Source organism: Oncorhynchus masou, chromosome 23 (assembly GCF_036934945.1).
Source record: "Oncorhynchus masou masou isolate Uvic2021 chromosome 23, UVic_Omas_1.1, whole genome shotgun sequence".
NCBI classification, from domain to species: Eukaryota; Metazoa; Chordata; class Actinopteri; order Salmoniformes; family Salmonidae; genus Oncorhynchus; species Oncorhynchus masou.
In genome coordinates this window covers 51586350-51599365 of record NC_088234.1, presented here as the reverse complement: position 1 = coordinate 51599365, position 13016 = coordinate 51586350, and the positions used below count along the sequence as shown (strand labels likewise).

Below are 13016 nucleotides of genomic sequence, written 5' to 3'. Positions count from 1 at the left end.
GGGAGGAGACTGTGCGCCATGTCTTTTGGGACTGTGCCTTTGCCGGAGTAGTATGGGCTAGGGCACGGGTGTTGTTAGGTTTGGTAAGGTGGAATTTTGTATTGACGTGGGCCAGGTTAGAGAGAGGTGTAGGGAGAGCGAGAGGGACGGATAGGGACAGGTTTCTGCTCTGGCTTCTCATGAGTCTCTTTAAACGGGGGCTGTGGGAAGCCAGGCAGAACATGGTGAAGACCGGGAGAGATTGGGGGGTGGAAGGGATAGTGAGGAGGGTGGAAGGAGATTTGAGGGGGAGGATGAAGAGGGAGGAGAGGAAGTGGGGGCAGCATGCTGCTCGGGAGCGGTGGAAGGGGGGTTTAGGGCTGGGTGTCATTTAGATTTGTAAGGGGATAGATTAGGGACGGGAAGATAGGGAAAGGTCGTTTGTAGGGTGACGGGGAGGGAAGATGCTCCCCTGAGGTTTTGTTTGGGGTTTTTGTTTAGTTAAATTAAAATACCATTATTGGAGTATGTATGAAAATTATGAGTTGTAAAGAATGAATGGTATTGAAGGTAATAAATTATTTTTTATTATTATTATTTTTTAAGATAGGCTGTATAGGTTTTCATGTTCCGTTTTTGTATTGTTAGTTATTTCATGTCTAGTTCATTTCATTACAGAACATGAATAAGCACCATGCTGCATTTTGGTCCGCTTCTCCTTCGACAGACAAGAACCGTTACAGAATCACCCACCACAACAGGACCAAGTGGCGTGGTAACAGGCAACAGCAACAGCAGGAGCAACAAAGAGAGGAATGGACATGGGAGGACGAATTAGACGGAGAAGGACCCTGGGCTCAGCCTGGAGAATATCGCCGCCCCAAAGAAGAACTGGAGGCGTTGAAAGCGGAGAGGCGCCGGTATGAGGAGGCAGCACGGTGACGCGGATAGAAGCCTGAGAGTCAGCCCCAAAAATTTCTTGGGGGGGGTGGGCTCAGGGAGAGTGTGGCAGAGTCAGGAGTCAGACCTGAGCCAACTCTCCCTGTTTATCGTGAGGAGCCAAGGAGGAGACCAGAACCGGAGCCGGTGTTGGAGGTGAGCGAAACAGAGACTGTGAAGGAGTTAATGGGGAAATTGGAGGAGAGAGAAATGAGGGAATTGCTGTGTTGGTGCTTTAAGCATGGAATTCGCCCGACGGAGCGTGTCGGGGATTTGATGGCACCTGGGTCAGCGCTCCATACTCGTCCTGAGGTGCGTGTTAGTTGGCTGGTGAAGTTGGTGCCAGCCTCACGCACCAGGCCTCCTGTGCACCTCCCTAGCCTTGCACGTCCTGTGCCAGCACTGCTCTCAAGATCTCCAGTGCGCCTTCACGGTCTAGCCCATCCTGTGCCACCTCCACACACCAGCCCTTCGGTGGCAGCTCCCCACACCAGGCTTCCTGTGCGTGTCCTCGGCTAAGTACCACCAGTGCCAGCACCACGCATCAGGCATACAGTGCGCCTCGCCTCTCCAGCGCTGCCAGAGCCTTCCTCCTCTCCTGCGCTGCTGGAGTCTCCCGCCTGTTTAGCGCTGCCAAAGCCTTCCGCCTCTACAGCGTTGCCGGAGTCTCCTGCCTGTTTAGCGCAGCCAGAGCTGCCAGTCTGCATGGAGCAGCCAGAGCTGCCAGTCTGCATGGAGTAGACAGAGCTGCAAGGAGCTGCCAGAGCTGCAAGGAGCTGCCAGAGCTGCAAGGAGCTGCCAGGAGCTGCCAGTCTGCAAGGAGCTGCCAGCCTGCATGGAGCATCCAGAGCTGCCAGTCACCATGGAGCAGCCAGAGCTGCCAGTCAGCATGGAGCAGCCAGAGCCGCCAGTCAGCATGGAGCAGCCAGAGCCGGCAGTCAGCATGGAGCCGCCAGTCAGCATGGAGCAGCCAGAGCTGCCAGTCAGCATGGAGCAGCCAGAGCCGTCAGTCTGCCAGGATCCGCCAGTCTGCCAGACTCTTCCAGATCCGCCAGTCTGCCAGACTCTTCCAGATCCACCAGTCTGCCAGACTCATCCAGATCTGCCAGTCAGCCAGACTCTTCCAGATCCGCCAGTCAGCCAGACTCTTCCAGATCTGCCAGGATCTGCCAGTCAGCCAGACTCTTCCAGATCTGCCAGTCAGCCAGACTCTTCCAGACCTGCCAGTCAGCCAGGATCCGCCAGTCAGCCAGACTCTTCCAGATCTGCCAGACTCTTCCAGATCTGCCAGCCAGCCAGACTCTTCCAGATCTACCAGTAGCCAGGATCTGCCAGTCAGCCAGACTCTTCCAGATCCGCCAGTCAGCCAGACTCTTCCAGATCTGCCAGTCAGCCAGGATCTGCCAGAGCCTTCCTCCTCTCCTGTGCTGCCGGAGTCTCCCGCCTGTCCGGCGCTGCTGCCGGAGTCTCCCGCCTGTCCGGCGCTGCTGCCGGAGTCTCCCGCCTGTCCGGCGCTGCTGCCGGAGTCTCCCGCCTGTCCGGCGCTGCTGCCGGAGTCTCCCGCCTGTCTGGCGCTGCTGCCAGAGTCTCCCGCCTGTCCGGCGCTGCCCCTCAGTCCAGTGTTATTAAGTAGGGTTGCCGTGGCTAGAAGGTCACGGAATTGGACAAGGTGGGGGACTAAGACTACGGTGAAGTGGGGGCCACGTCCAGCACCAGAGCCGCCACCGCGGACAGATGCCCACCCAGACCCTCCCCGATAGGTTCAGGTTTTGCGGGCAGAGTCCGCACCTTGGGGGGGGGGGTGGGGGTACTGTCACACCCTGACCATAGTTTACATTGTATGCTTCTATGTTTTGGTTGGTCAGGGTGTGATCTGAGTGGGCATTCTATGTTGGATGTCTTGTTTGTCTATTTCTATGTCTGGCCTGATATGGTTCTCAATCAGAGGCAGGTGTTAGTCATTGTCTCTGATTGGGAACCATATTTCGGTAGCCTGGGTTTCACTGTGTGTTTGTGGGTGATTGTTCCTGTCTCTGTTTGTTGTCACCAGATAGGCTCTACAGGTTTTCACGTTCTGTTTGTTGTTTTTGTATTGTTAGTTATTTCATGTCTCGTTCATTTCATTAAGGAACATGAATAACCACCACGCTGCATTTTGGTCCGCTTCTCCTTCGACAGACGAGAACCGTTACACCGTTCCAACCAGCCAAGGTACATTTTACACGTACTTTATCTGTACCATTGTAACTCTTTCGATGACTATAGCCAGGGTGTAAAGTGGTTATCAGTGTATTAAGGATGGTGAATATTCCATAAATAATCATCATATAAACAAGCATATGTATTGACACATTTGACACATATGACACATTTTGACCATATCAGCCTTGGTCAGGTTTTCAACAGTTCAACATCATTGAACACACAAGGTCTGGAACAGGGCAATGGTTGAACTAGGTTGTTAAAGCAGGAAGAGAGTTGAAGATAGACATCACTATGTGAATCAGGAAGTAGTCAGTTGACTGGGTGCCTTGATTGCGGACACACCAGTACTCCCACACAAACATAAATACTACCAGAGACGTTCTCTCTCATCCATTCATGGCTCCACATCTCCTCCTTGTCCTGCGCATCCTTTTCTTCCTCACTGGAGTCTCAGGTAAGTGAGCGAAGACCTTTAGTTGTTTGATATTATTAGGCTTAGTTCCTCCAAGTCAATCAGTGAAAACATGCTGAAAGTCATAACACTTGTAATGTTCTGTCTACTTTGCCCATAGACATTGTGGTCACATTATGGATTTCAGCATTTTGTGGTCAGGTGATAGTAACATGCTGTATTTAATAATTTATCTTGTGAAACAGTTGTACTTTTCAACAGTTCTATATTTCTAGTTGTTGCGTAGCACATGTAAATGAGACTTCAAGTAAAAGAGAAGTAACATATTACTAAATAGAAGAGAAAATGTGACGGTGTCTATCAATTAAAACAAATGTGCAAGTTACATATTTTGCAGAATTGTTTTTTTCTGGGTTCAATGTACTACAGTAGATGTCAAGAACAATCCAGTCAATTGGTTTACCACAGTTGAAGTCAGATGTTTACATACACTTAGGTTGGAGTCATTAAAACTTGTTTTTCAACCACTCCACAAATATCTAGTCGGTTAGGAAAATATCTATATCCACAATAAAACGAGTCCACTATAAACATAACCTGAATGGACGCTCGGCAAGGAAGAATCCACTGCTCCAAAAGTGCCATAAAAAAGCCAGACTACGGTTTGCAACTGCACATGGGCACAAAGATCGTACTTTTTGGAGAAATGTCCTCTGGTCTGATGAAACAAAAATAGAACTGTTTGGCCATAATGACCATCGTTATGTTTGGAGGAAAAAGGGGGAGGCTTGCAAGCCAAAGAATACCATCCCAACCCTGAAGCCCGGGGGTGGCAGCATCATGTTGTGGGGGTGCTTTGCTGCAGGAGGGACTGGTGACCTTCACAAAATAGATGGCTTCATGAGGAAGGAAAATTATGTGGAGATATTGAAGCAAAATCTCAAGACATCAGTCAGGAAGTTAAAGCTTGGTCGCAGATGGGTCTTCCAAATGGACAATGACCCCAAGCATACTTCCAAAGTTGTGGCAAAATGGCTTAAGGACAACAGAGTCAAGGTATTGGAGTGGCCATCACAAAGCCCTAACCTCAATCCTATAGAAAATGTGTGGGCAGAACAGAAAAAGCGTGTGCGAGCAAGGAGGCCTTCAAACCTGACTCAGTTATACCAGCTCTGAGGAGGAATTCACCCAACTTATTGTGGGAAGCTTGTGGAAGACTACCGGAAACGTTTGACCCAAGTTAAACAATTTAAAGGCAATGCTACCAAATACTAATTGAGTGTATGTAAACTTCTGACCCACTGGGACTGTGATAAATTAAATAAAAAATTAATTCTGCTATTATTCTGACATTTCACATTCTTAAAATACAGTGGTGATCCTAACTGACCTAAAACAGGGAATTTTTACAAGGATTAAATGCCAGGAATTGTGAAAAACTGAGTTTAAATGAATTTGGCTAAGGTGTATGTAAACCTCTGACTTCAACTGTATATTCTAAATATTCCTAAACTTGAATCTTTTTTTTTAAATAGATATTTTAGTTGATTAAGTAGAGATTGTCTCCATAGTTTAGTGGTGTAGTAATTTCCATGTCAAAGCTAAATATGACTTGAATTGTTCAAGTGTTGCCTCTGTTCTAATGGATGGACATGGGTGTGTCAACATCAGCAGTTGCATGTCTCAGTTACTGGCTGGTGTTACAAACACATGGTGTGACCACAGTTTGCCATTTTTTTTACAGAAGTCTCAAATTCAATCATTACAGTAGATCAAGTTGTTTAGCTGATCATCTGATGGGACTTATGAGCAGCTGGGTAAAATAAAATAATCTAAATGTGTTCTCTGTTGTTGTGTCTACAGATACACAGAGTGTGTCCACAGTGAGTCATGTGTCTGTAAAGCAAGGAGGCTCCATCACCATCCCATGTCTCTATAATCAGAGATATAGAAACAATGTGAAATACTGGTGTAGGGGATATAATTGGTTAGGTTGCTCTACTGTAGTACGCACTGACCGTCCTAAGACCAGTGGAAAGACCTCAGTCTCTGATGACATCAACCAGCGAGTCTTCACTGTGACCATGACAAGTCTTAGTCCTAGTGATTCTGATTATTACTGGTGTATTGTGGAGAGGAATATCAATGTAGATGATGGGGTTAGACTGCAGATATCTGTTACTCCAGGTAAGATCCAAACACTGCTGTGTCCATTAATGCAGAATTAATAGTAGTGCTCAGTAATGTCTCACATGTTAATATTTCATAACAGTCCTGTTGATGAGTGTGTTACTTTTCCCTCTACAAAGCAGTCATGCATATTTTCACCAAATGAAATCCATAGAGGATATTATATTGGTATATTACACCTCTGCGCACCTCCTGGGTCAGGACAGACAGTGTGTTTGATGGAATCACATGTTTCCGTATCATCATCAAACACACTGTTTGTTCTGTATGCTATAGTCTGTCTATTGTACATACTATCAGTGACTGAACCAGTGTTTCAACCTACACTTTCTCAGTGTCATATGAATTTCAAGAATGACTAGATAGTCTCCAATATATATATATTGGTGTATTCTTTGTCAGACTCCGATCACAGCCTCTGTCATTTTGATCAGGTTCTCCAGAACTCTACGTGGACCAACAACAGATGACTGGAGTTGTAGGAGGGAGTGTCACTGTGCTCTGTTACTATAGTTCACAAGGAAGCAGTGGGAGGTGGTGCAGGATGGGAGGCTCTTGTGTGGCTGTGGGACTTTCTGGGGCTTTAGATGGAACATGTGTGAAGTTAGTGCAGGAGCAGAGCCGAACCACCAACGGTTATGTCTTAATGGTGACTATAAGTGGATTGATGATGGAGAACACTGGCTGGTACTGGTGCAAAAAGGGAGAACAACAGATGCCTGTTCATATCACTGTCAATCAACCAACCACAACGCAGAGCACGACCACAAGTAAGTACAGAGCAATCCCATATAACCAAGTCTGATTCTCTTTTTATTCATCCAGTGTTGTTAGAGATTAAGGAACATTGAAAGGCCTTTTCTGAAACAAAGTGGAAATCTCTGGACAACACATTCTCTTGAGTTTATCCGGTCATTCATGTTAAATATCATTAAGGGAATGGATTCATTGAATTAGATTCAAATGCATGTCACACATTAGCGAAGGAAGCCTGACAGTGATTAATTTCAATCAACATCACAATTCCCCGATTTTATTCATTTGAATATTAATGATATACCAGTCAGTTTGGAGCTTATTTATCATGTCTGCCTCTCACAGCAACACAAGCTTCATCCACTCACCAAGCGTCACTAACCAGTGCTAAGTCTAACACTCCGCCCACAGTTTCCCCTTCTGTTACGAACAGGGACAATGTTGTAACTAACGAGAACACAGATGAGAAGCACCAGAGGTCAGTATTCATTCTTCACTATTTCCAACACTTTTACAGTCATCCAAATAGTTGTTGATAGTGTAAGGGTGTTGGGGATAAGGTTATTATAGTAAATACAAACGAATAATGAAGAAACTATTTAGTGAACTTCTGAAATAAAATAATTAACACACCTGCTTAAAAAACTAAAACTATACTGAAATAATTTTCTTTAACTCCAAAGCGAACTAAAATATAACATAAATAATTACGATCATGTTCAGTTTTAGTTTTTGGGCAAAAATTAAATGGGATTTTCAATGTTGATTTAAAGCTTCTGAATCTGACGGGTCACATTGAGACTGACTTTCCTTTAAAGGTATACTCAGCAAGATGTTGTTGCCACCAGCAGCACTGCTGATATTGGTCGCATTCCCCTGCTCAGATATTACATGCATCAACCAATTGTAGCGTGCAACGTCATCGACTGTGCAGTCAGACACCAGATCGCTATAACATGTCCGTCATATTCCCCTGCTCAGACGTTGCTGACGCCAGATCTTACAACACCTGGATAGGTATTTTACATACATGTTATATCACCTGACCACATCATATGGCAAAACAGTCTGGTGACTGACTGCACAGTCGATGACGTGTCATGAAACTATTGGTGGATAGAGCCTGTAAGTAAGCATTTCACTGTAAGGTCTACCTACACCTGTTGTATTTGGCGCACGTGACAAATAAACATGGATTTGATTTGATACATGCAATGTCTGAGCAGGGGAATGCAGTCAAGATGTGGTTAACTGATATGTAAAATAACTTTCAAGGTGTTGCAAGCTCTGGCAATCACACAGAGTATCTGCCCATGTGCAAGGGTGCTCTTCACACTACTACAACATCATAGCTACTGACCAAAACTACTGAGAAGTTTAGCCTCTCGCTACAATGTTCCTGGTTGTTGCTGCTATTGACACACTACTACTGTTTACTTTGTGCATCTATGTAATCTCACTGAGTCTACCTTTAAACCCAAGCTAACCTACGACCTTACCCATCACCTCATGCGTTACTGTCCCACAGTTGCAAGAAGTGACATCCCATAAACACATAAACGACTCCTAACCTCCCATGCGTTGGCTACAACTGAATCTAAGTAATGTAAAAAATAAATGTTAAAGTTAACCTTAAACTAAATAAAACTAGTAAATCAGATCTGAAAACTAACTGAAACTAAACTGAATTTCAAATAAAAATATTAAAACAGATAGAAATAAAAACTAAAATCAAAACACAAAACTATAATAACCTTGGTGGAGACACCTGTGACTAGCAAGGCTGATCAAACCAGAGACCAGTGTCTGGGTTAACAATAATAACTGTAGTTCCCCACATTACAAAACTATCTGTCTGTTTCATTTTCAGATAAAGAAAAATTTATACAAAATTAAACATCTTCCTTAAATGTTCTTGCTTAAGCATTTACCACTTTCCCACGCCTGAAATGATTTATATATTCAATTTGATTGTATTTTATATTCCAGTTTGCTGGAAGTCCTGTTCATTCCTCTGAGCCTGTTGGTGGTGTTGATAGTTGTTACATTGGTCACATTGAAGATGATGAGAAAACATAGTAAGTATTTCTTTAAATGATATTTATGACTAATGTCATTTGCAGAATATTATAAATACAGTAGAGTTCTTGCTTCTACAAATGAAAGGTTTGACATGAAAGATCATTAGTACCAACATCCTCTTTTCTATATTTCAGAGGACAAGAAAGCAAAGGGCCAACCACCAAACACCACAGTAGTAAGCTATGATCATGTTATCTTCTCACACATCTGTTCCTTTCACTTCTTGATATTCTAGGGCTCTCTTTAGTAAGTAGTTAGTCATAACTAACACTTTATAACCTGATCTCTTACAGTACGTGAATATTAAAATAAACAGTTTAAAGATGACTAAATAAAAAAATAAAAGTTCTGCGCTAAGTGTGCGTCCTTAACTACTGGGGAAAAATTAAACTGCAAAAAAATATCTAATTCATGTCAGTATACATGAGGTACAACATTCTTCTATGGCTTATTGTAAAAAAAAACATGTTTTGATATTAAGCAGAACATTACCTACAGCACTGTGAGTCACATCAGAGGATCAATACAACAGGTTATACATAACCCTTTTGATCGAATCTCCTCCAACATAACCTAAACCTTCTGCAACCCAACTCAACCCCCCTCATACCAACCTAACCCCCTCCAAACCAACCTAAACCATCTGCAACCAAACTTCAGCCCCTCACTTCAAACTCAACCCAAACCAACTTAAAGTGAAAGTCCACAGTGTCAGTCTCTCTCTGAGATGATGTGATCATGTTACTCTCTGTCCTCCATCAAACAGTTCCTGAACCCTGAGAGCCACGGTGACTTGTACAGCACTGTGATCCCTAAGCAGCACAGGACAGCAAAAAAGGTCAACTATGCTCATGTTATCTTCTCACGCATCTGCAGGGGTGGACTTAGTGATTTGGAGGCCCCTGGCAGAGGCCAGTCTGAGGCCTCCCTCTCACTCATCTGGGACTTTCTCTTCTTGATATTGTAGGGTTCTCTTTGGTTGATTGTTAGTCATACCTAACATTTTAAATCAACTCAATCTCGTATTTTTATATACAGCACTGTGATTCCTAAGCAGCACAGGACAGCACAAAGGGTACATTTAAAACTAAATTAACACACAATCACTGCTGGTCTTGTAGAGTTTTTCTGTCTTGAAAAGCAGAACTTATTGGTTAGCTGTAATGTATTGTAGTGTCATGTCTTTACTATCATTAACTGAAGACTGATAGTTTTTATCAAAGATTCTCTGTAATTAGTTACTATGCGATCAACTGATTAATCACGTAAGTAATTAACTATGACATCGGGGCACCAAGGAAAAATATTCAGATTACAAAGTTATCAATTCCTAAAATAACTTTTCAGATATTTTATCTGATCAATTAGTCTTTGAATGAATGAATTATTTACTTTACCTCACGTTTGTCTCATTCCAAACGTCGTAAATTGTTGGTTATCTGCACAAACCCAGTCCTCACTATGAGTCATCCATACATCAATTGTCTTAAATCATTTATTTATTACTAAGTAATTCACAGAAATGCATAAACAAACAGTAAATATGGTTACATGAAAAATATAGAATGTACACTAGTGGGCTGAACGGGCATGGCGGCTTGTTTGACAAAAGGGTAGTGGGGGTCGACTAAGAAGTCACTACAGAGTTAATAATTATAACAATTGAAATGCTAATCCTTACACATGAACGCTGACTCAGTCGGGAACAATTGCAATCAATATATATATTTACGCTCAGTGTGTCGTCTAGATCGCTGGTGAAAAGTTCATTTCTTTTGTAGAATTGTCTGTCTCTCTCCCTCTCTCTCTCTCTCGGTTTCGGTTAGAGGGGATTGTTCAGAGTGACATTCGTTATAGAATGGATGTTTCGGTGGTTGTCGTTAACACACAATAATTTTGCACGCCCAATTTTTCAGTTTTTGATTTGTTAAAAAAGTTTGAAATATCCAATAAATGTCGTTCCACTTCATGATTGTGTCCCACTTGTTGTTGATTCTTCACAAACAAATACAGTTTTATATCTTTATGTTTGAAGCCTGAAATGTGGCAAAATGTTGCAAAGTTCAAGGGGGGCGAATACTTTCGCAAGGCACTGTATATAGACAGCGTTATGGTAGCCACACCGTCTCTCTTGAGCTTCCCAAGTTGTGACAAATGGACCAGTTCGTAGCTGGATTCTTCACCGATCTTTTACACTTTCTCCGGAATATGAAATTTGTTCATACCTCAAGTTCTGTGAGGTAGAAGGATTTTCTTTGTCTCCATGAAAAACTACTCTCTATAACTGTGTGTCCATGAGGTCTTCTCAGGAATTTATGACCTATGACCACAGCAGCCTAGTTGAAGGAGGCAAGGGGAGGAGGAGGGGGGGCAGGGAGAGGGGGATGGGGTTGCTATTCTCAAAGAGGCCAAAGTCATGACAGTAGAATGTAAAATGGATGTATATGTTTTCTGAATAACTCCTTGTGTAACAGGACCCATTACCTGATGATGCAGTGACATACAGCACCGTGGTCACCAAGAACAAGGTCCAACCAAATGTACAGAATTTACTGATGTTATGTTCCATGTTTAGCAGTGTTCTAGCCACAGCTATGCTAATAGTTATCATGAACTACGTTATGTACTGTGACTGTTTAAGCATGGCAAATAACACCAGTTAAAAGATTAAGAAAATGCAAAGATTGGGCTGACTAGCAATTATTATGTGTTTGGTGTTTTCTGAATAACTCTGTGTGTCTGTCTATGAGAAGGTTCCATTACCTGATGATGCAGTGACATACAGCACTGTGGTCACCAAGAACAAGACCCAACCAAATGTAGGCCTACATAAAAAGCTGCTCTACTGCGTTGATGATTTGACTAACTTATTTGTGCCTGTATGTGTCTACTGTGTACTGCATCAATACAGAAGGCGCTGTATATCACCATTATAACTGTGTGTGTGTGTGTGTGTGTGTGTGTGTTCCTCCTCTCTTACAGGCAGCAGAACCAGATGATGTGATCTACAGCACAGTCTACAACACCAGAGATAGGTCTGTGTAAAGCATAAACATAACATTACTCTTCAGTCATGCAGCATGTTTTCCTTTTCATTTGCTGTCATCCTTTAACTTCGTCTGACAACATGTTGCTATGATCGTGAATCCAGTGGGAAACCACGCTGCACACAAATGATGGTTTTAGGTGAGTGACTGAAGGTTCACTTTCTCTCCAGCAGGGAGTAGCAGCAGAGCAGTGACTGAATTAAATCCTTGGTCCCAAAGAACCAGACCAGCTTTATGGGGGAAAATACTGGAGGATCTCAGTGTACTAAGGCATCAGAAGAAAAGTGTCCAGATTGACAGTAAAACATAATGTTATTTTATTTGTCACCCCCTGCCCCAAACCTTTCTCCTTATTATTTTGTATTGTTCACTTTTTCTTTTTAAAGGAAGAATCAAAATGTATGTAAGGGGACAGCCGAATAACCCTTTTAGGTTTGAGATGGCACATCTTTTTCTAAGAGTGTAGGCTGACTGTCTTAAGTGGAAAGGTAGGCCAAACTTTTGAAAGTACAATGCTCAGATTCCTGATTTAATTATTTGCAAACAGCGACAGTTTCGTTGCAAACAGGACAAACTGATTTGGCATTGGAGAAATATTCAATATTTAAGGCTCTGGTCTGTACAGGAGGTGAGGATAATGCTGTCCACTTTGTTTTAATTATTTATTTTGGGTAGAGGGGAGGGTCACTTGTTTTCTTTCTAGGGTTTAGGTCAAATATATTTAGCTCAAGAGCGGGCCATCCAACTTCATTTCAGAGATGTCCGATTTTCTCCATTTAACCCTTATTATAATTAACGTTCACTCTCTAACCTGTATATATTATAGACTGAACGTCTTGTATTAAACTGTCACAATTATGTCCATGTGGACTTTTAACTAACGTGTGTTTCTTCAATAAAAACAGAATAAACATGAATGTTTTATTTTTATTAAAGAATATTGAGTAAGAGCCTTATGTCAAAACGAGCCTATTGAATGCAATTGTTGCTATCTGCCACTGAGGGGGGAATTATCACCCAAACAAAAGCAGGAAGAGAATAACAGATAATCAGTGATGTCTATGAAGATTACGAAACAGAGTCATGTGATTCATAAGTACCACAAGACATACAGACTCCAAACCCACAAATGGTTCTTATACATCCCTCTCCCTCCTACTTATCATCTTCTCCAGACTCTCAAGTTAAACTGTTTATATCATTAAGAAGTCGTAGTGTTTTGATTCTCTCTTCTTTATTCAATGCATTTCTATGTAGTTTTAAGATCTCAACTATATCACAGTTTTGGGTGGGGAATGAACACTGGCGAAAACACATTGCTTCTGTCGTGAAAAAATACATCAATATTTTATTGAAATCAGAAACAATTTTACTTTGTTTCTTTAATAAATAACTCTCTTAAACTT

The 13016-nt window shown here is 42.5% G+C and overlaps 1 protein-coding gene across 6 annotated transcripts; it reads left to right on the top strand.

Annotated features, from left to right (window-relative positions):
- Window positions 1-3428: 3428 nt before the first annotated feature.
- LOC135511018 (polymeric immunoglobulin receptor-like) lies at window positions 3429-12548 on the top strand. 6 transcript variants are annotated; one of them, XM_064932470.1, is made up of 11 exons: window positions 3429-3577; window positions 5399-5722; window positions 6160-6495; window positions 6893-6959; window positions 8471-8559; window positions 8698-8738; window positions 9330-9401; window positions 11038-11103; window positions 11317-11382; window positions 11546-11598; window positions 11781-12548. In XM_064932470.1, the coding sequence occupies exons 1-11, from the start codon at window positions 3520-3522 to the stop codon at window positions 11788-11790; spliced, it is 1182 nt and encodes a 393-aa protein (XP_064788542.1). In that variant the 5' UTR covers window positions 3429-3519; the 3' UTR covers window positions 11791-12548. The 6 variants fall into 6 exon arrangements, with proteins under 6 accessions (XP_064788542.1, XP_064788541.1, XP_064788540.1 ...); XM_064932469.1 differs by having other exon boundaries at window positions 6827-6959; window positions 11038-11091; XM_064932468.1 differs by having other exon boundaries at window positions 6827-6959; window positions 11784-12548.
- The last annotated feature ends 468 nt before the right edge of the window (window positions 12549-13016 follow it).

Excerpts from the sequence above, each read along its gene's own strand:
- LOC135511018 (XM_064932467.1), top strand. The coding sequence starts at position 3,520 with ATGGCTCCACATCTCCTCCTTGTCCTGCGCATCCTTTTCTTCCTCACT. Across the intron at positions 6,496-6,826 it reads AACGCAGAGCACGACCACAA|CAACACAAGCTTCATCCACT; the intron begins GTAAGTACAGAG and ends TGCCTCTCACAG. Across the intron at positions 11,104-11,316 it reads AGAACAAGGTCCAACCAAAT|GTTCCATTACCTGATGATGC; the intron begins GTACAGAATTTA and ends GTCTATGAGAAG.